The sequence below is a fragment of the Podarcis vaucheri genome, assembly GCF_965113315.1.
Source record: "Podarcis vaucheri genome assembly, chromosome: 9".
NCBI classification, from domain to species: Eukaryota; Metazoa; Chordata; class Lepidosauria; order Squamata; family Lacertidae; genus Podarcis; species Podarcis vaucheri.
Genome location: NC_138767.1, coordinates 77,056,765 through 77,078,479, shown reverse-complemented (window position 1 = coordinate 77,078,479; position 21,715 = coordinate 77,056,765). Strand labels below are relative to the sequence as shown.

General features: G+C 47.7%; 1 protein-coding gene across 3 annotated transcripts in view; it reads left to right on the top strand.

The window, feature by feature from the left end:
- The first annotated feature begins 6,007 nt into the window (after window positions 1-6,007).
- CSK (C-terminal Src kinase) overlaps window positions 6,008-21,715 on the top strand; it is a 71,513-nt gene continuing 55,805 nt past the window's right edge. Inside the window, exon 1 of one of the 3 annotated variants that reach the window (XM_082237437.1) lies at window positions 6,008-6,545. Coding sequence is in view for 1 of the 3 variants with exons in the window: in XM_082237433.1 (XP_082093559.1) it covers window positions 7,676-7,756 (81 nt within the window). In the remaining 2 variants the exon portion in view is untranslated. Of the gene's footprint in view, window positions 6,598-7,660; window positions 7,757-21,715 lie in introns of those variants that run through there. The other 2 variants (XM_082237438.1, XM_082237433.1) reach the window with 2 other exon arrangements.

Here is a 21,715-nt window from a genome sequence, read left to right as displayed (position 1 = left end):
GTGTGACTTTGCAGGTGAGGTCAGGCTGTTGGAAGTTTGCAGTACCTGCTGAGGTTGTAGAGACCAATTTGGGAGAGACATGTTTTGTTGCAGATGAGGCAATTGAAAGTGCCCAGTTCTGTTGCTGCAGATACACCGAGATGTTTTGTCTCTCTACTCCCTCCAGTGGTCATTTCTCCTCTGGTCACTGCTAGGGATACATGGCTGCCTATCTCTAGACACTCTGGTCATCTGCAAGGGATTCCCACATTGCAGGGTTGATGTTGCCAGCCTTCATGTCGTGGTTGCAGACATCTTTGTAGCACAGAGTTGGCCTGCCAATTTGCCTTGTGCCTGTAGTGGAGAACTTCCTTGGGAATCCTGCCATCTTCCATTCTGTGGACGTGACCAAACCAGCGTAGAAGTCATAGAATCATAGAGTTAGAAGAGACCACAAGGGCCATCGAGTCCAACCCCCTGCCAAGCAGGAAACACCACCAGAGCACTCCTGACATATGGTTGTCAAGCCTCTGCTTAAAGACCTCCAAAGAAGGAGACTCCACCACACTCCTTGGCAGCAAATTCCACTGTCGAACAGCTCTTACTATCAGGAAGTTCTTCCTAATGTTTAGGTGGAATCTTCTTTCTTGTAGTTTGAGTCGTTGAGACAGGAGTGCAAACATTCTAGGAATGTGGGTTTAGAAGAGCATATCTTTGTTTTGACTTCTGTCCTGCCATGTGATACCCAGAATCCTCCTGACACGGTGCATGTGGAAGGCGTTGAGGCATCGCTCATGACGGTTGTAAGATGCCCACGACTCCCATAAAGCAGCGTGTTCAACGCGTAAGCCTAATAGACCTTCATCTTGGTATTGGCTGTTGGCATCACATTTTCCCATACCCTTTTGGAGAGGCAATTGCCAAAGCTGCCTTACCAATATGCTTGCCAAGCTCTGCGATGGTGGAGAGATTGCTGTTTATGCTGGGACCCAGGTAGAGAGAATTGTCTACTACCTCAAGCTGCACACAGGAAAGTGAGAATGGGGTGTGAGCACTTTGTACTCCAAATGCTGTTCTCTGGCAATTCACCCTAAAAGGGGGAGAACCACTCAGAAACAAGCAAAATCCCATCAGTGCTCAGATGGAGCATAAGGTCCTAAAAAAGGTGAAAGATGGGTCAGAAAAGCCTGAAATGACAAAAACAACATAAAAGGGAAACCCCCTCAGAAACCCCCAGATTCTGACCAGTGCAGAATGCTGAGAAGCAAAATGTCCAAGAAAGCAGAACACACTGAGAAACAAGCCAAATCCCACAAATGGTGAGGAATGCTCAGAACAACCATTAAGTCACAGAAAATATAAAAGGTGGTCTGAAAAAGCAAATAGCCAGAAGAAGTGACGAATGACCAAACACCCACAGAAATGTGCAAAATCCGACATATTGAAGAATGGTCAAAATAACCACAGAAACCCATAGAAAGTTAAATATGCAAAATACCATAAAAAGTGCACAATGGTAAAAAGCACAGAGAAACAAGTAAAATGGCAACAACTTGTCAAGAAGAATCATCACAATAGATTCTCAGAAAGGCTGAAAGATGGGCTGAAAGACCAAACATGCCAGGAAAAGTGAAGAATGGTCTGATGGACCAAAACCCAAAGAAAGGGGGAACACATTCAGAAACAAACACAATCCCACCAATAATGAAGTGTCTTAGAAGAAATGAAGGTGATCAGAAAGACTCAAAATGCCCTTCACCGCCATTCCTGAAAAATGGTGAAATAAACCAGTTGTTGTGGTTTTCCGTTCTTCTCAGGGTGCTATTATTTTTCATGCCCCAAATTCTTCTCACACTCTTCAGTACTGGTGGGATTTTCCCTAAGTGTGTTTCTCTTATCAGGGACTTTTGGGTTTTTAATAATAATAATAAAATAATAAAATTTTATTTACATCCCGCCCTCCCCAGCCAAAGCCGGGCTCAGAGTGGCTAACAACAGTAAAATAATACAGCAACGGTAAAATAATTTCTGACGACCCTTGCTTTTTCTGGCATTTGGGTTTTTCCAGACCATTTCCACCTTTTCTAAGACTTTATGGTTTTCCCAAGCTTTCTTGATTTTTGTGGGATTCAGCATGTTTCTCAGTGTGTTCTGCTTTTCCTTGTACCTTATACATTTCCTGAGCATTCTTCAGTACTGATTAAATTGTGCTTGTTTCTGAAGATGTGCCCGCCCCCCTGGCACCTTTTTGGTTTATCTGACCATTCTTTACCTTTTGTGGCATTTTGGGCTTTTCTAACCATATTCCACCATCAAATGCGGCCTGCTGAGCAATATTGGACCTTGTCACCTAGCTTGCATGTCACAGCCATCAGATGCGGCCTGCCATGAAGCAAGGGACCCCATTGCCTAGTTTGCAGGGCGGTGCACACTGTCACCCAGCATGCAGGGCATGGTGAGATACGCACAGCAAACGGCAAACACAGCCTGCAGCGCAATATTGGACCCGTCTCTGAGCAACACAGGGCGGGGTGCACCATGCCTGCTCAACATGGCCTTCTCTGTGTTGAACAACGCCGTCATCTGGCATGCAGGGTGGAGTGCACTGCAAATCTGCAAATGTGACCTGCCACATGATATTGGACCCTGTCACCCTGCATGCAGGCCAGGGCATGTCACACCGACTGTTCAGCATCAACTGCAGCACTGAATTTAGGGTGGTACAGATGGTACAAAATTGAGAAGATCCATTTGGGGGCACCTCTCCCTGTCCCGGGAACAGTGAACATGTGGCCCTGCTCAGCAGCATTCAGTTCTGAAACCACCTACTTTTGCAAAAAGTTTAGAGAAACTCATACAAATCCTAACCCCATCTACATTTTAACAATGTTTAGTCCTCCATGGATCCTCAGTGGCGCTTAGTGCCAACAGAGCTGCTGCTGTTTCAAGATCCTGTTTTGCATGTTGGCTTATGCACTATAATCAACCTACAGAAAGAAAAGGCATCCATCCGTCAGGCAATCCATACTTACCTGCTTAGCCAAAATTCTCTGCAAACCAGGCAAGCAGGAAGATAATATATCCTATTCCCGATCTGCATAAGAGCACATGGCCCTCACGATGCTGAACTACAGCTCCCATCATCCCTGACTAGTGGGCTATGCTAGCTGGGGGTAATGGGAGTTGGAGTACAACAGTCTCTGGCAGGGCCATAGGGTCTCCATTCAATTGGGTTGGAGGCATGTGCACCATCTGCAGATAGTTCATTACATTAACTGGCTTGGAACAGTAGAGTTGTAGAGCTGCACAGGACCCAAAATGCAACAAAGTCCAGTCCTGCAATGCAGGAATCACAGCACTCGCCTTGACATATACTTAGGCCTGACACCAAATTAAATATATCCAAGGCTGCAATCCTATACAACACTTACCCAAGTCACTTAAAGGAGCTTACTTATCAGGACACAGCAGTAGATGGCATGGTGGAATGTCACTGCTCATGTGTGGTCCATGCAAGCTTATGCCATAATAATAGGCTTTAATGCGCCACATGACTCTCTTGTATGTATGTAGATATATATATATATAGAGAGAGAGAGAGACGATTTAGATAGATAGATAGATAGATAGATAGATAGATAGAGTCACTGGATTGAGTAATCAGGGCACACTATTTTAGTCAATTGAAAGTTTGAAGTTTGAATGTCTTCTAAGCCCATGACACCTTTGGTAAAGGCTGTTCTCCAACTGGAGCGCTCACAGGCCAGTGCTTCCTAGTTACCAGTGTTTATACTACAGTACATTTTTTTAGATTTGCCTTGAGACAGTCTTTAAACTTCTTTTGTTGACCACCATCATTACGCTTTCCATTTTTAAGTTCGGAATAGAGTAGTTGCTTTGGAAGACGATCAGCAGACATCCGCACAACGTGACCATTCCAACGAAGTTGATGTTGAAGAATCATTGCTTCAAAACTGGTGATCTTTGCTTCTTCCAGTACACTGATATTAGTTCGCCTGTCTTCCTAAGTGATGTGTAAATTTTTTTGCAGACACGGTTGATGGAATCTTTCAAGGAGTTGGAGATGGCGTTTATAAGTGGTCCATGTTTCACAAAAGGGATGCGGGTGTGGCTGTGGGTTAAACCACAGAGCCTAGGACATGCCGATCAGAAGGTCGGCGGTTCGAATCCCCACGATGGGGTGAGCTCCCATTGCTCAGTCCCTGCTCCTGCCAACCTAGCAGTTCGAAAGCATGTCAAAGTACAAGTAGATAATTAGGCACCACTCCGGCGGGAAGGTAAACGGTGTTTCCGTGTGCTGCTCTGGTTCGCCAGAAGTGGCTTAGTCATGCTGGCCACATGAACCGGAAGCTGTACGCCAGCTCCTCGGCCAGTAAAGCGAGATGAGCGCCACAGCCCCAGAGTCGGTCACGACTGGACCTAATGGTTAGGGGTCCCTTTACCTTTACCTATGTTTCACAAGGTTGGTAGTACAATAGCTTTGTGAACAAGCATTTTTGTTTCCCTGCAAATGTCCCGGTCCTCAAACACTCTGCACTTCAGTCAAGAGAAAGCCGCACTTGTTGGTAATAACAAGGTTGTCTGCTGCTCATATCGTCAAAAGGACTCTAACCCACGTGGGACTGTAACTCTCATCAGCCCCAGCCAGCATAACCAATGGTCAGGGGAGCGCATCCAGCAACACCTGAAGGAACAAAGGTTCCCCATCCATGTACCACCAACTGGGAGCCAGGATGTTGGGCTGGGACCTGGGAGAGAGCAGGGTTCCAATCTCCACTCAGCCAGGATACTCGCTGGCTCAGTCGCTTCTCTCAGCTTAACCTACTTTGCAGTGGCTGAGAAGGTAAAATGGGAGAACTCCTAGGAGGAAAGATGGGATATAAGAACATGTTTGTTTAGACAAGAAACATTGAATGTGTGTATATGTATGTGTCAGTGGCGTAGCGTGGGGGGTGCCAGGGGTGCCGGCCACACCGGGCGCAACATCTGGGGGGCGCGAGTCCAGAGGGAAGGGACAAGTTCCTTCCTCCGCCGGGCTCCCCGCCGCCACCGCCAGCCTTGCGCCCTAGCGCGCGCGCCCCCCGCCGTCGCTGTGTTCCGCTCACTGCTCGCAGGAGGAGCAGCCGCTGCAGCAGCGCCGACGCCACCACCGACGCCTGGCCGGGCACGGGCAGCCTCTGCACCCTGCCGCCGCCGCCATCCCCTCGGCCCAGCCACAGGCGGCGGCTGCTTCTGCCTCCATCCTCCTCCGGGCAAGCAGCGTTGTTTGCGCGGCAGCGCCAGCGGCAACTCGCAGGTTAGGGGTTGGGGGGGGCGCAAATTACTTGCCTTGCCCCGGGTTAGGGGGCGCAAATTACTTGCGTTGCCCCGGGTGCTGACAACTCACGCTACGCCGCTGTGTGTGTATTTACTTTATTGCCGATTTTATCTTTGGAATGTTTTAAACAGGTTTTTTCACTGATAATTTTATTGTTTTGTCTTTGTAAACTGTTTTGAGTTTTGTTTTTGTTTTTTTACAATCAAGCACTGTATAAATTTTATGAAATAAATAAAAATAATAAGCAAAACCTAATGAAATAAATAGAAGCTCCTTGGCCTGTTGATCACCCATTTCTTCCAAGGCACTTACAAAGAGGTGTCTGGTGAGTCAGCCATACTCAGAGCGCACCCAATGAAATGAATGGTCATGAACAATGCATGTCCACTAATTTCAGCGGGTCTACTCTGAGCGCAACGGAGTCGGATGCAACACAGAATATTCTATCCCCAGTAGCAACCCCGCACTTTGGCACAGCCCGCCGCAAAGCTTGTTCCCCGAGCCTGGCTACACCGCCTTAGCGGCTCAATGGGAGAGAGCCCGAGCGCGCCGGCCCGGCAGCTCCGCTTCTCCTCTCGGCCGGCAGGTGACGCGCTCCCTCCGCCGCCGGCTGGGAGGGACCTGCTGCCGAGAGGGCTGGGCGGGCGATGGTGGGAAGGAAGGAGCTGGGGCGGCGCAGGCGCCGTAGGACCGCTCGGGGCTTCCTCCCTCTCTGTCTCCCTCTCTCTGTGCAGCCAGGCCCTGCGAGGCTCCCGGCGGCGGCGGCGGCGGAGCTGGGGCGCGGAACGAGAGCAAGCGGTGGTGGGACGCGAAGGACGCTCGCCTTCCTCGCCGGGGGCCTCCGGCGCCGCTCCTTCCCTCGCAGCCGCCGCGCCGCTTCCGAGGCTGCAGCGACGCGCCTGGAACTCCGGCGGCGCCAACGTTCCAAAGGGAGCCGGCGGCGTTCGAAATCGGAACGTTCGCGGCGGCGGCGGCGCTACATTGTTTCCCCGCCCCCGCCCCGGGTCCCGCCGCTGCTGCCCGAGCGCCCCTCCCGCCCTCCGCCTTCCTCCTGCTGCATCTCCGGATCTCCGCCCCCGCTGCTGGGACCCCTCCGGCCCTCGGAGCTGCCTTCTCCGCCGGCCCTGTGGCCCCGAGTCCCCGGGGGCTCTCCCGCTGCATGGACTAACCCCACAGCGGCTCGCCGAGACCAGCCGGGCCGCCGAGGCAACACGGAGCCTGGAGAGAGGTGAGCAGCGCGGATTCCTTGGCGCCCCACGGTGCGTTGTGGGGATCTAAAGGTTCGTGCCCCCCGCTTCCTCGCAGGCCGCCTGGAAAGGGGCGACTTGCCCATCCTTCCTCACGCCTTTTGCTGGCGCTTTGTAGGCGGGTGGGAACTCGGGGGATATTGCACTCAAGTGACTAGTCCCTGGGGAAGAGCCGTGGCGCGGGGGGGGGGGAGTGCATCACACCCACCAAAGCGCTCTTTCCCACGTAAGGCTTCCGAAAAGAAGCCGAGGGGAAGTGGCTGGCAGGCCGTCCGTCCGATCAGCCTCCCCCAGCCGCCCCAGGGTGCGAGGCGGCGGCGGGGCGTGCTCCTGTCTCGCGTCGCTGCCTCGGGGAGAGTCGCTCTCCCTTCGACTTGGACGAGGCCTGCCACTTCCCTTCGGCCCCGTTGCTGCTTCCCTTTCTCTGGGTGCAAGACCCGTCGGGGTCTGGCGGGTGGGCGAGATCCGTCGGGCTGCTGAGGTGTCTTCGGATCTGCATCCTCCCTGTGTGTGCCTTGAATGTTGATGTCCGGCTTCGTGATGACCTGATGCAGGACCAGCGGCGGAGGGATATTTTCAGATCACACCTTAGAAAGTGGCCTGGTCTTCCTGGAGGGACCTCAGCGGTGTGGAAGGCGAGAATCAATGCCATGGGGAAAGGCCGTCTTTTGGATGGTTTCGCCCTCCCCTCTTTCCTAGAATAAATGAAATTTCCCTTCAGTGGTTCTTGGTAACTGAACATTTCCTGGAGCCCAAGACGATACACAGAAACAATGGGGTCCCATCATCATCATCAGCAAAACATAATTAAACAAATAGATGCTTCCTGGAATGCAGATCACCCATCTCTTCCCTTTCGCTTATTGTCTGACCCCTTGGTTACCCCTCCCTTTTCTGCCCACATCTGGCAGACCCTTCCCTCCTTGCCCCACGGAGTTGCTTGTGCAGAGCTCCCTCTTAACTTCCCCCAGGGGTTCTCAATGAACTTTTCTTCTGGGGTGTGTGTGGCAGCAGAAATGCCTCTTGTGGGGTTCTTTTGGCGCCTCACAGAGCCGGAGCCTGCACGAGTGTGAAGAAGGGCTGGCGGCTTGGAGATCCACGTTGCCTTTGTATGGCTGCCGTCCATCCCCACGGACAGTGGTTGCACAGTCCTCCCCAGCTGGGCCTTTGCAGAGGCACATTGTCACCATCAGTGAGTCATATTGTGTGTGGAGTGGCTTGTCCGGCCAGCGGGGAGGGATCTGTGCTGCCGCCCTCACAACAGCCATTGTCACACCAGCAGGCCTGGGGGCAGGCGGGGGCACAGTGCAGCAAAGCTCACCCCCCCCTTTGCCAATAGGCATTTGATGGGATAAGGGGTTTAAAAGGCTCAGGGACAGGTGGGTGGGAGCTTATTGTTACCGCAGCTAATTTAAAGGTCTGGCAACAGCTGATTAAAGCTGCCCCTGTGAGGGCTCAGTGGGGCTGGGCGCTCAGGATTAGTGGCGTGCTGCTGAGGGCAGAGAGCGGCTTCTTCATGCATGTTTGCATACATACATGTTTTCCAGGCAGGAGTTGTTTTTGTCTGGAAAGGTGCATAGAAATTAAAGGAAGGGAAAAGATCTGGTCCCCACTAGCTCCACATAGTTAGGAGGCCAGGTTAGATTCTTCCTGTTTTTCAGATGCCCTTAGCATCAGGAAGTACGACTTACTTACTCCATTGCCCTTTAAATAATGCACAGCCCTTTATGACTATCGCCTGCAAGTTGTTCTCTGCTATTCCTGTTCAAAATGGGGGTGTAGAATTTCCATAAATCCTGGGGAAAAGCCCGTTTCTTGCCACCCTGGAGGGGGAAAGGAGCAATAGAGGTTTTAGGAAGAATTGAAATATGTGTAAGACTTTCCCAATCAAGTCTTAGCTTATTTTACCTGTTTAACTACATACAACTCATCATTTGTGCTTTTAGTTTATGAAAGTGTACTCTGTGGTGTGAGTATGACATTTTCAGAGCACAAAAGTAAGTTTACTCAGAAAGAATGCTCGTTCTGTTCAGTGGCACTTTCTTCCAGGTAAATGCATGTCGGATTGCGGGCTGAAAAGTTTGTTTCTTTGCTATTTTTCTATCTTGCCCTTCCTCCTACAGGATCTCAGGGCAGTGTCCAAGAAACCGTAACACACACATATATAATCAAGCGGGGCTCAAAACAATTCAACCATTAAACAATACAGCAGTGGATTAAAATCCAAAGTCAGCCCTTAGTCAGCGCTTTAAATACCTGCATGGAGAGATCCATGTGTGTGTTTTGTTTCCAGAATAATCATAGAAGTGTAGAGTAGGGAGGGACCTCAAGGAGAACAGAGTCCAACCCCCTGAATGCAGGAACAAAGGTTTTCTTGCACAAAGTTGAATCCTACTGTTAGGTTTTTATTTTTACTTAATTCCTCTACCAAACCCTGCAGTGTTCTCTCACCCTCTCAGTTTAGCCTGGCAGCTCCCCTGTGAGCTTGGTTGGGCATGATTGACTCAGGGTCATCCATGCTCACGTTTATGGCTGAGCAGGGAGTTGAACCTGGAACTCCCAAATCATAGCTCAGTGCTCTAACCATTATTCCTTGCTGGTTGAAATCACTGTGCGCTTGGGGACCTCCCGGAATAATTGTGGGCCAGTTACATTTTCTCAGCTTAGCCTACCTTACAGAGTTGTTGTGAGTGTGTATGTGAGAAGGAAGAATTATGGGGCTCTTGGAGGGTGAATGCATAAAGGCAAGAAAAGTGAAAGTGCAGCTGATTTGCCTGTCTTTGTCTGCACGTGGCCTCTTGGCTCTTAGGCTGCGGCAGAAGGCAGCTAACTTTTGAGAGAGCAAAGTCAAGAACGCTCCGTGGCTCAGATCTGTCGGGTTTTGCCTTGCGAGTCTCTGCCGTGTACCGTATTTTCGATTTCAAGTCTGTTTGCCAAAGGCTTGTCTTGCCTCATTCAAATGGAGGTAGATTAGAGAGGGAGTGACTGAGATATTGGATATCTGTTTCAGATTAATCCAGTCTCTGCCAAGCTGGTGCCCTCCATGGCTGTGCTGGCTGATGGGAATTGTAGTCCACAACATCTGCAGGGCACCAGCTGGGCAAAGGCTGGATTAAGTAATTTAAAGAGGAAAGTTTCTCCATCCCTCCCAACACTAGAACTCTCGAACATCCTGTGAAGTTGAATGTTGAAAGATTCAGGACAGAGAGAAGAAAGTACAGTGGTACCTCGGGTTAAGTACTTAATTCGTTCCAGAGGTCTGTACTTAACCTGAAACTGTGCTTAACCTGAAGCACCACTTTAGCTAATGGGGCCTCTCTGCTGCGCCGCCGGAGCATGGTTTCTGTTCTCATCCTGAAGCAAAGTTCTTAACCTGAAGCACTTTTTCTGGGTTAGTGGAGGCTGTAACCTGAAGCATATGTAACCCAAGGTACCACTGTACTTCTTCATGCAGTACCTACGGTACCACGTACATACAGGACCGCCTCTCCTGGTATGCCCCGTGGAGGACCTTAAGGTCCACAAATAACAACACTTTGGAGGTCCCAGGTCTCAAGGTGGTTGGATTGGTTTCAACTAGGGCCAGGGCCTTTTCAGCACTGGCCCCGACGTGGTGGAACGCTCTATCACAAGAGACCAGGGCCCAGCGGGACTTGGCATCTTTCCGCAGGGCCTGCAAGACGGAGCTGTTCCGCCTGGCCTTTGGTTTGGACTCGGTCTGACCCTTATGTTTCCCTCCCCTTATGGTCTTGATTTATCAGCTACTTTAAAATGAGGCATTTTAAATTGCATTTTAACCTGTATTTTAAATTGGTTCCCCCCCCTTTCCCCCCATTACGTTTTTACTGTGATTTTGTTGTTGTTAGCTGCCCTGAGCCTGGGGAGGGCGGGATATAAATAAAATTTATTATTATTATTATTATTATTATTATTATGCATAATTAAACTGTGGAACTCACTCCTGCAGGAGGCAGTGATAGCTACCAACCTAGATGGCTTTAAAAGAGAAATAAATTCATGGAGGAAGAGAAGGCTATCAATGGCTTCTAGCCTCCATGGCTTATTTTCTGCCTCCATGGTCAGTAGGCAACAAAGCTTTCGCTGGAAGTCAAGGAGGAGAGAGGTTTGCTCTTGTGGTTGAATCCTGCTTTTGAGTTTCTCATTAGGGCATCTGGTTGGCCCCTGTGAGAAGAGGATCCTGGACTAGATGGGACCTTGGCCTGATCCTGCAGACTCTTATGTTCTTAATAGCTTCTGGGCTGCAACCACCTTCACCTGCAACCACAATCCGATGTGGATTCACACAAAGCCACACAAGATCAGGAGTGTTTTTCAAGACACCTGCGTGCACTTCTGAGTTATGGAAGCACTAGCAGTACTTTTCAGTGGCAGGATCGTGGCCACAAAATTATGCAGGCATTATCGTCTTGACATTTTGCAAGATGTTAGTCACCACACGGTGTTTGAGGAGCCTTATTTTGCAGGTCCCCGAATCTGAATAAAATGTGATGCTCAACAGATTAAGAGGAAGTCGCTTGAAAATTATTCAGGGGAAAAACAAGTTGAGTGATCTAGTATTTTTTGGTTTGTAACTTTTAAAGTTTTTAGTTACAAGGAACAAATTGTTAATTTATTGAATTTGTCAGTCGCTTGTTACACAAAACACCTCAAAAGAATTTGGAACCTTTTAAAATATTCTATATTATATGTAAGATATTTTATATTACAATGCATATCTGCAAAACATGTGCCGTTCATTAAAAATACTTAAAGCAACTCCCAATAGCAGCAGCAGCAGCAAGCACTGGAAATCCTTGATCTGACAAGATGTTTGTTGGATGCTGCCCTGTGTAATTAAAATGGGGGGGGGGATGTGGCCCTCCAGAAGTTACTGGACTCCAACTGCCATCATCCCTGATCATTGACCAGGCTGGCTGGGACTGATGGGAGTTGGAGACAGAAATAAGGTTCATTGTGCAGTTTGTGCCCAGCTTTGAATGCAATAAACAGTATCTGAGAACAGCGCAACGTGGCATTTCATCCCACCTAGATTTGACAGTCCCCTCCTAGGAGAAGAACTGGCTGGCTCAGTTGTTGCTTGCACCTTGCATTCATTTTAGCAGGCATTTGAGTTCTGGTTGACAGCTCTATAGGATCATATATAGCATGCCAAGTCACGCCATCTAGCTCAGTACTGTCTTACACTGACTGGCAGTGGCTGTCCAATGTTTCAGACAGGGGTCTCTCCTGGCCCCACGGGAGAATCAGAGGGTGGACTCAGATCTTTGGTATTCAAAGCAGATGCACCACTGAGCCTCATCCCTTTCCATATCTATTGATCTATAGATTGTTGATCTGCTGATGTGTTCTCTCTTTTTTTGGTAAAAAAACCCTGCTTCCTGTTTCTCATGTGGTCTAATATGAATACTAGTTTAATAATTTTAAACAGTTTGCATTTAGTTGTGTTAGCTGTGTTAGCAGCTCTTAATATAGAAAAATTAAATATTTTGAAATATAGTAAGTAAATATATGCATAAAAATAAACAACTAAACATCAAAATCCTAAAATATCTAAAGAAAAATAGGAATGCTAAATCAACGAAATGATTTCTAAATTTCCCCCCAACATTATCCTAAAACAATTATTTCAGTATTATGGCAAACAGCTAGACATCTGTCCACTGTTGAAGGCAGAGTGCTGGTCCAGATGGGTTGCTGTTCTGATAGTGTGAGGAAATTTGTTAGGTTTGTTCTGCCAGGTGGTGTCGTCACATTATTTTGGGTGCCTCTACCCTCCCCCCACTGCCAGCATGCATACCCATGAAATTACCATGTAATTTTATTGTGCGTAAGATTATTAAAATTCCAGGTTTTATTTTTATTTTGGCTAATATTTTTGTATCAACTTTTTTTAAAAAAATGCTTGTTCATCTTGGTTTATTTTAATTGACGTTTTAGATTGTCAAGCTGCTTAGAGGTGTTCTGTTGAGTCAGTACTGTAATATATGTGCTGTCTGTTAAGATGTTAAACTTGAATGAGGATAGGGATCATCTATATGTCTGTCTGTCTATCTGTCTATCATCTATCTATCACTGGCCTGTATCAGTCCTTGCATTGCACACCCCAACTGAATCAGGTTCTGTGCAGTCTATTTCCTCAATTAGCCATCTTTACTTTGATTGTGTGCAGTACTTCCTTGTCCAGCAATGAGATCATAGGGCACTTTGCTGTGGCCTGAGATGTTCTCTCTCTCTGGAAACCAGGGAAACCTGCAACCTTCCAGGTGCTGCTGGATTCCTGAATCCCATCAGCTCCTGCTCGTGTGCACAACCGTCAAGGATGTTGGGAGTTGTAGTCCAGCAACATTTGGAGGTTCCCCATTCCTGATGGAAGCTGAGCCTCCTGGTAAGGTAAAGGGACCCCTGACCATTAGGTTCAGTCGTGGCCGACTCTGGGGTTGCGGCGCTCATCTCGCTTTACTGGCTGAGGGAGCCGGTGTACAGCTTCCGGGTCATGTGGCCAGCATGACTGAGCCACTTCTCGCGAACTAGAGCAGCACATGGAAACACCGTTTACCTTCCCGCCGGAGTGGTACCTATTTATCTACTTGCACTTTGACATGTTTTCAAACTGCTAGGTTGGCAGGAGCAGGGACTGAGCAACAGGAGCTCACCCCGTCGTGGGGATTCGAACCGCCGACCTTCTGATCGGCAAGCCCTAGGCTCTGTGGTTTAGACCACAGCGCCACCCGCGTCCCTCCTGGTAGTGCTCCTTAAATGATGTTCATGTGACTGTTTTGTGATGTTGTGACCCTTGCCTAGCTAAGAGTTCATTGGTGCTTGCCCACCTCCCGTTAGGGATAGCTGCCCCCATGTTATTCCTGAGATGAAGCCAGTGTCCATATGATTTGCTGGTGCTGTGAGTGAGTGCTGCAATTAACTCTCCATGTAATCAAGGCTCGATAAAGCACATTGCTAGTAGCAAATGCAAGCCAGGCTGTCTGCAACTAAGCAACCACAGAGCAATTTCTGTTAAAACAGCACTTTGGTGCTTCACACTTGTGGTGTTTGTTTTGTGCTGTTGGTGGGAAGCCTTTTTGTTTGTGCCCTGCTGAGTTAGTGGAAGAGACGGGCTTTGTTCTTCTGTTTGGATTGCTAGCCGCCAAATTAATAGAGGCCATTGCACCCTGTTCTCTACTGGGAGCAGGCTAATTGTTCTGGCTGGCGGGGGTGGCCGAATCCTGGCTTAGAAGCCTACATGACAAGGCTTAAATGCGCCAACGACCATAATTTCCATGGCAGTTATTTCCCATTTTATTCCTTCTTCCAGCTCATTTTGACAGTGGCATGCAGAGGGTCCCAAATTCAATCCCCAGTAGTATCTCCAGGTAGGACTAAGAGAGAACCTGCTCTGAATTCCTGAGGAGCAACTGACAGTCTGTGTAGACAAGACTGAGCTAGGTGGACTGAGCTAGAGAGGCACAAATACAAGATGGGTGACACCTGGCTTGAGAGCAGTACATGTGAAAAGGATCTAGGAGTCTTGGTTGACCACAAACTTGACATGAGCCAACAGTGTGACGCGGCAGCTAAAAGAGCCAATGCAATTCTGGGCTGCATCAATAGGAGTAGAGCGTCTAGATCAAGGGAAGTAATAGTGCCACTGTATTCTGCTCTGGTCAGACCTCACCTGGAGTACTGTGTCCAGTTCTGGGCACCACAGTTCAAGAAGGACACTGACAAACTGGAACATGTCCAGAGGAGGGCAACCAAAATGGTCAAAGGCCTGGAAACGATGCCTTATGAGGAACGGCTAAGGGAGCTGGGCATGTTTAGCCTGGAGAAGAGGAGGTTAAGGGGTGATATGATAGCCATGTTCAAATATATAAAAGGATGTCACATAGAGGAGGGAGAAAGGTTGTTTTCTGCTGCTCCAGAGAAGCGGACACGGAGCAATGGATCCAAACTACAAGAAAGAAGATTCCACCTAAACATTAGGAAGAACTTCCTTCCTGACAGTAAGAGCTGTTTGACAGTGGAATTTGCTGCCAAGGAGTGTGGTGGAGTCTCCTACTTTGGAGGTCTTTAAGCAGAGGCTTGACAACCATATGTCAGGAGTGCTCTGATGGTGTTTCCTGCTTGGCAGGGGGTTGGACTCGATGGCCCTTGTGGTCTCTTCCAACTCTATGATTCTATGACCAATGGCCTATCCATAACTGGTTAAGTCTGCAGTTGTGGTGTCCTCCATGTTCTCTACTTCTCATGCCTGCTCTGTCAAGATGATGGAGTTGTGATGAGTCCCAAGGTAAGATGGGGATGTTTAGCCTAGAGAAAAGAAGACTGAGAGGAGATCTCTTAGCCACTTTCAGATATCTGAAGGGCTGTCACATGGAAGAGGGAGCAAGATTGTTTTCTGCTGCTCTAGGGGGAATTAATGGATTCAAATTACAGGGAAGGAGATTCTGACTCAACCTTGGGAAGAACTTCCTGAGGGTAAGAGCTGTTTAACAGTGGAATGAACTTCCTTGGAGGGTGATGGACTCGCCTTTGTTGGAGGTTTCTAAGCAGGGGTCAGGTGGCCATCTGTCAGGGGTGCTGTGATCCCTACACTGCAGGGGGTTGGGCTAGGACCCCTGAGTTCCTTTCAACTCCACAACTCTTAAGATTCTATGAGATTTCTCCCCACCCCCTGCAAATTGTCAGGCTTGCCTTACAGGGAGAAAGGGAGGCCGTGGAGGAGGCAGATGGACTCACTTGCTTGCTAAGAAGAGGGCCAGGGGTTTTGAGCTTCTCAAGGCTGAATGAATGAATGAAAAGATGCCATGGGCCCAAAGTGGCCAGAGGGCTGTAATTTCCCTGCTTCACTGTGATGCTCAGGACCACTTTTTGTTTTTTATAAAAAAATATATTAGTTTTTCAACGTATCATTTTCAACAATAATTAAACATACTTTTACATCTTACACAATTTTTTGACTTCCGTCAATCACATCTGAAAATTTTCCAATCTATTTACTTAATTTACAGTTCTTATTTTCACTATTACATTTAAATCTCATAACTAATATCTTTCTCTTCTTTGCAATATTTCATATATGTCTCCTTACAAAACGTCTTGTAGTCCTACTAGCGTAATTTGTTGATGACAGTTGCTCTTCAAATAATTTGTATATTTCTTCCAATCTTCTGTAAATCTCTGGTCCTGCAGGTTTTGAATCCTGCCTGTCATTTTATCCAATTCTGCGTAGTCCATTAATTTTGTCTGCCATTCTTCTTTCATTGGTATTTCTTCTTGCTTCCATTTCTGAGCCAACAATACTTTTGCCGCTGTTGTTGCATATAAAAACAATAGGACCACTTTTTGGAGGTACTTTAAATCAGGGCTGTCACATGGTCAAATAAACCTTAGGCAATTGATCAGTTAAAAGATTCATAAATGTACATAAGATGAAAACAACACTACTGAAAAGTGAAAGCACCCCATATACCAGGGACATGGGGCCATCTAGATGTTGTTGGGCTACAGTTCCCATCACCCCTGACCGTTTCACTGGCTGGGACTGATGAAAGTTGTAGTCCCACAACACTTGGAGGATGGCAGGTTCCCCATGCCTGCTGTAAATGAATAGCAAACTCTTCTCTATGCATGGGTCCTTATGTGGCCCAATTGGCACCAATTCGGAGAAGTTACCTCCAGGCCTGGGGGCACTTCAGGGTTTGCAAAAGTACCAATGAGAGAGAAAGAGAGAAACTCCTAAGTTTGGGGGTAAAACGACCCAATGAGACTTGAGCATGCTCAGCAGCTGCAGAATACTGACCAACTGGTGATGGGAGAAATAACAAAAAACTGGGGAGGAATAGAATGAATTGGAGCATTCTGAAAGACAGCATGACTGGCTGGCTGGAGTTTTGAACTAGAGAACACCACGCTGCAACATTGTGTTGCTGTTTCCGCTTGTGCTTTATTAGTTTTTAGGTGATGCAGACATATGCTGCGCTGGGACACCATCTTGAAAGAGGCATTGCCAAACCAGTAACAATTATTTCAAAGAAGAAAGAAAGAGCATTGCCATGCATAAGTGTGTGTGTGTGTGTGTGTGTGTGTGTGTGTGAGAGAGAGAGAGAGAGAGAGAGAGAGAGAATATTCTGGTATGGTGCCCATCACCCGCAGTTACTTTAAAGTCATGCAATATTTTTTTAAATCTGCAGTTTAATCAGGACACTTTTAAAAAGTTGTTTGCAGCCTTCTAGCTGATCGGTGTTGCTGATTAGCCAATGAATCATTGCAGCCCTAAATGAAGCTGGGTTTATCACTGAGAGAAAAGCAGCAGGGAGTTGGAGAATTTACGGCAGCGGCAGCAGGGGGCATTTAACAAGGGTGTACCCAAAAGTAAACTGTTTAGTAAAGAGGTGGCGTTGTAGCACCTTCACGGATTTGGGCATCAAATGCTGCATCTATTGGAAAGAGTGCGAAGGCACGCAGGGTGGATCTGCAGAATCTGTTCAGGAGCATTCTGTTTATGCCTGGATTTGCCTGTTAAATATCTATCCTGCAAGCCTCCACAAGCGCTTCCAGGTTTCAAAAAGAAGAGTTGACGAGAGACAGAGGGCTGTCTGAGACGCAGGAGAGTTTTTGCCACTCAGAAATGGCCAAGCTGGGCTAGGCAGGCAAGTTGCTTCATTTAACTATGATTCCTGCGCTGCAAGCGTTGGACTATCACCCTTTCAGTTCCTCACAGCTGTACAATTCTATGATTCTGTGTTCCTAACAAGATAAACAGCAGAAAATGCATGGCCAATAAAGTTAAAAACAAAAAGGGAGCATAAATACACTTTCAGCGTGACCTAAAGTAACTTCCTGATATTTTGGACTCCCAGCTTCCATCATGCTTGGCCATTGGTCATGCTGTCTGGAGCTGATGGAAGTTGGGGGTCCAACATTTGTTTTTGTTTTATAATATTTTTACTAAATTTTCAACAAAAAATAAACAACAACAAACATAGAAAATTATACATGACAACGGTATCAGAACCATAAAATGGGATTCTTTGAATCCCATGACTTCCTCCCTCCGTTCTTTAAATTCCCTTTTCAACTGCATGTCATTTCTACTCCAAATTATTTTTTCCACCTCAAATTTCCTATATTAATTCTAAAATTACAAGTGTTCTTAAAATCCTGCCAGTGTATTAACCTGTTTACAATACTTTTGCAAATACATAATAAATATTTCCCATTCTTTTAAAAAATTCTTATCGTCTTGATTTCTGAACTTTCCAGTTAGTTTCACCATTTCAGCATAGTCCATTAACTTGGTTTGCCAATCTTCTTTGGTCAAGACTGCTTCCTCTTTCCATCTTTGGGCTAACAGCATCTGGGTGGCCGTCGTAGCATACATAAACAATTTTTTCTGGTCTTTTGGAATCTCTGCTCCTACAATACCTAATAAAAAGGCTTCTGGTTTTTTAACAAAGGTTACTTAAGCATTTTTTACTTTTTAAGCATTATGGGGGTCCCTGGCTGTGGAAGACTGGCCTAAAGGGTATGGAAACGCCTGGGTGAATGAGCAGCTCTTTGCCTGGCATCAGAAAGAGAACCACGTGGGAACAAGGAGAGTCTTCTGGAGGACAGTGAAAGGCCCTGGCCTCAGAAGATGGGGGCGCCTTGCATGGCTGTTCCAGTTACCAGGATGTGCTGTGATAGGGGAAATGTTGCTCCTTCCTGTGTGTGTGTGTGTGTGTGTGTGTGTGTGTGTGTTCTGTTGATTTATTTATAAGAGTATTTCTAAACCACCAGCTCATTAAGAAGAAGTCTCATGGTGGTGTATGTTGTTGTTGTTTAGTTGTTTAGTCATGTCCGACTCTTCGTGACCCCCTGGACCAGAGCACGCCAGGCACTCCTGTCTTCCACTGCCTCCCACAGTTTCGTCAAATTCATGTTGGCAGTTACGAGAACATTGTCCAACCATCTCGTCCTCTCTTGTCCCCTTCTCCTTGTTATCTCCATCTTTCCCAACATCAGGGGCTTTTCCAGGGAGTCTTCTCTTCTCATGAGGTGGATAAAGTCTTGGAGCCTCAGCTTCAGGATCTGTCCTTCCAGTGAGCACTCAGGGCTGATTTCTTTCAGAATGGAGAGCTTTGATCTTCTTTGCAGTCCATGGGACTCTCAAGAGTCTCCTCCAGCACCAGAATTCAAAAGCATTGATTCTTCGGCAGTCAGCCTTCTTTATGGTCCAGCTCTCATTTCCATACATCACTACTGGGAAAACCATAGCTTGAACTATACAGACCTTTGTCAGCAAGGTGTATAGTACAATAATTAAATTATAAAATCCTAAAACACAGAACAGATGACCAGTGCTGATCAAATTAATTCCCTTGGCAATTTTCAGCAGGTCAGAATTGCAGCTTGCACCCATGAACATAGAACATGGGATACAGCCGTCTAGGAATACAGTTTTACACATGCTGTGTCCACAAGTACCTCCCCTCTCCTCCCTCTCCCTCTCTGCAGGAGGAGGATCATGTGGTTAAGTCCTGGGAGAATATATCAAAGTTCTTAGCCTGCTTTCTAGACTGGAAGTAATTTTTCTGAGAAGAAAAGGGCCGTAGCTCAATGGCAGAGCAGCTGTTTTGGATGCTGAAGGTCCTAGGTTCAACCCAGACCAACCCAGGTCCATTAATTTGTATGTGTCCACTCTGGGTAAAACTTGCTGGGATAAAACCCCATCTTCCTGTGATTCCTGGAACTGACTCTGATAAACACTCTTGGGAACCAACATTTCAAGGGTATGTGACACACAGTCTCTTGCTAGAGGAAGTGCACACTTTTGCAATTGCCTAGCTGTGAGAATAGGATGAACATAAAAATCCTGCTGAGCGATTCATTTTCATTTTAATAGTTTGATTTATTAAAAGGATTTTATCCCACTTTTTTATATAAAATATCTAAATCGTTGCCTCACCTAATTGGAACACTCAAGGATCACCCAGTCAGTTAATTGTTTAAAATCACCACAATATAGCCTCAAAATAGTGTTAAAAGCAGCAGCATGATGTCAGGGAACTGACATCGGAGCTAGAGGCGGAGGGAAGGCTCTCAAATAATGCTGGAGAAGGGCCCAGCAGGGAGAGAGGCAGCTCTGCAGATGGGGAAGCAAATCAGCGCAACACCAGGGATATAGAGGGGCTGATGGGGGAATCGGGGAGAGGGCTCCAGGACTCTTCACCGGACACCAGCGGGGAGAGCACGGGTCCTCCGCTACCCACGCCCACCCTGCGCAGAAGACTTCCGCGCAGAGAGAGTAGAAGGAGACTGGGTGTCAAACAACTTTTATGTTGGAAAAGATTTAAGAAACACCCACTGACGGATTCTGCTAGCAACTGAGGCAGCCACGAAGTGAAGGGCTGTCCAGACAGAAAGGTTTAGCAAGGCAACAAAGCCTGGAGAGGCGGCAACTTACGCACGAGCAACCCATACCCATTACACATGGTGATGTGGGAGCAATCGATCAATAGCAGCAAGCACATAATAAATATCCTGATCAGCAGACGTTTGACGTCTGCCCCCCCCCCGCAAAGTCTTCTTGAAGTTGAAGGATCTTTGCCATCCATCTGCTGGAGGACAGAAGAGAAAGGAGGGCAGCTGCAGGTCCTGGGGGAGATAGTTCCACCCAGAGCTGCCTTGTGCACTGCCAGACGTTTGGCTCCTGGGATGCCTCTACTGCCAGGCAGTTGCCTTTGTACGGTTTCAAACAAGAGTCTTCTCTGCCTCTTCCTGGCGATGCCATTGGGGATTGAACCTGCGACCTTGGGCATGCAGAGCAGGCACTGCCACTGAGCCTGGGCCTTACCCCTCCCAGCTTGACCCATGCTGCTCTACAGTGCCCCTCTGGAGGCGCTGGGGATTGAAGCTGAGTCCCCTTGCGTGGAAAGTGCAGGCTCGGATGCTCAGCCTTGGTCCCTTGAGAGCCTGAGTGCAGTTACTGGAAAGTTCCTCTCGGGCGTGAGCCACCGACTTGGACTCCTGCCAACCTAACAGTTCGAAAGCATGTCAAAGTGCAAGTAGATAAATAGGTACTGCTCTGGCAGAAAGGTAAACGGCGTTTCTGTGCGCTGCTCTGGTACGCCGGCTCCCTTGGCCAGTAAAGCAAGATGAGCGCCGCAACCCCAGAGTGGTCCGTGACTGGACTTAATGGTCAGGGGTCCCTTTACCTTACTGACTTGGAAGGTAGCTTCACCTTCGGGATCTTGTGAAAGCACAGGAAAGAGCTACTGTGCTGGTGTCTGTTCCCTGCTTTCTTTCTTTCTTTCTTTCTTTCTTTCTTTCTTTCTTTCTTTCTTTCTTTTTTTTTTGAAATAATTTTTATTAGAGATTTTCATGATCTACAAAGAACGTGCAATGTCTTTCTCTCTTTTGATCAGATTATAGTCATACCTCGGGTTAAAGTTGCTTCAGGTTGAGCGTTTTTGGGTTGCGCTCTGCTTCGCTCCCGCCCGCCAGCATTTTAAGATCGCCTGGGGCAGCGGAGACTTCTCTGCTGTCCCGGGGAGATTTTAAGATGCTGGGGGTCGGCAGCGAACGCTTCGCTCCCGCCCGCCAGCATTTTAAGATCGCCCGGGGCAGCGGAGAAGTCTCCGCTGTCCCGGGAAGGCAGGCGGGGGGGAGCAAAGACTTTTGCCCCCCGCCGGCCTTCAGAAGAGGTCCAGGACCTCTTCTGAAGGCCGGCTGTGGGCGAAGGTCTTTGCTCCCGACCGCCAGCAATTTAAAACAGGTCCCCGGAGATTTCCCTATGGGCTTTCGTCTTGCGAAGCAAGCCCATAGGGAAATTCGTCTTGCGAAGCGCCTCCAAAACAGAAAACCCTTTCGTCTTGCGGGTTTTCCGTCTTGCGAGGCATTCGTCTTGCGGGGTACCACTGTATTTGCCTTTGATGAACTGTAGTGAGATTTGTTTGTCTTTGTGGAAGGGGGGTATGGACTATTGGGTCAAGTTAGCCATATTGATCTGTATGCTGGTAGTAGAGCCCTGCTATCATTGTTGTCAGTTTGAGCTCTGGGGTGAAGGTGTCCTCGTGGCAGTTTTAGTTTGTCGGTTAACTTTTATAATAAGGCCATTTCCCATACAATTTGGTACCAATGGTCCAGACTTACT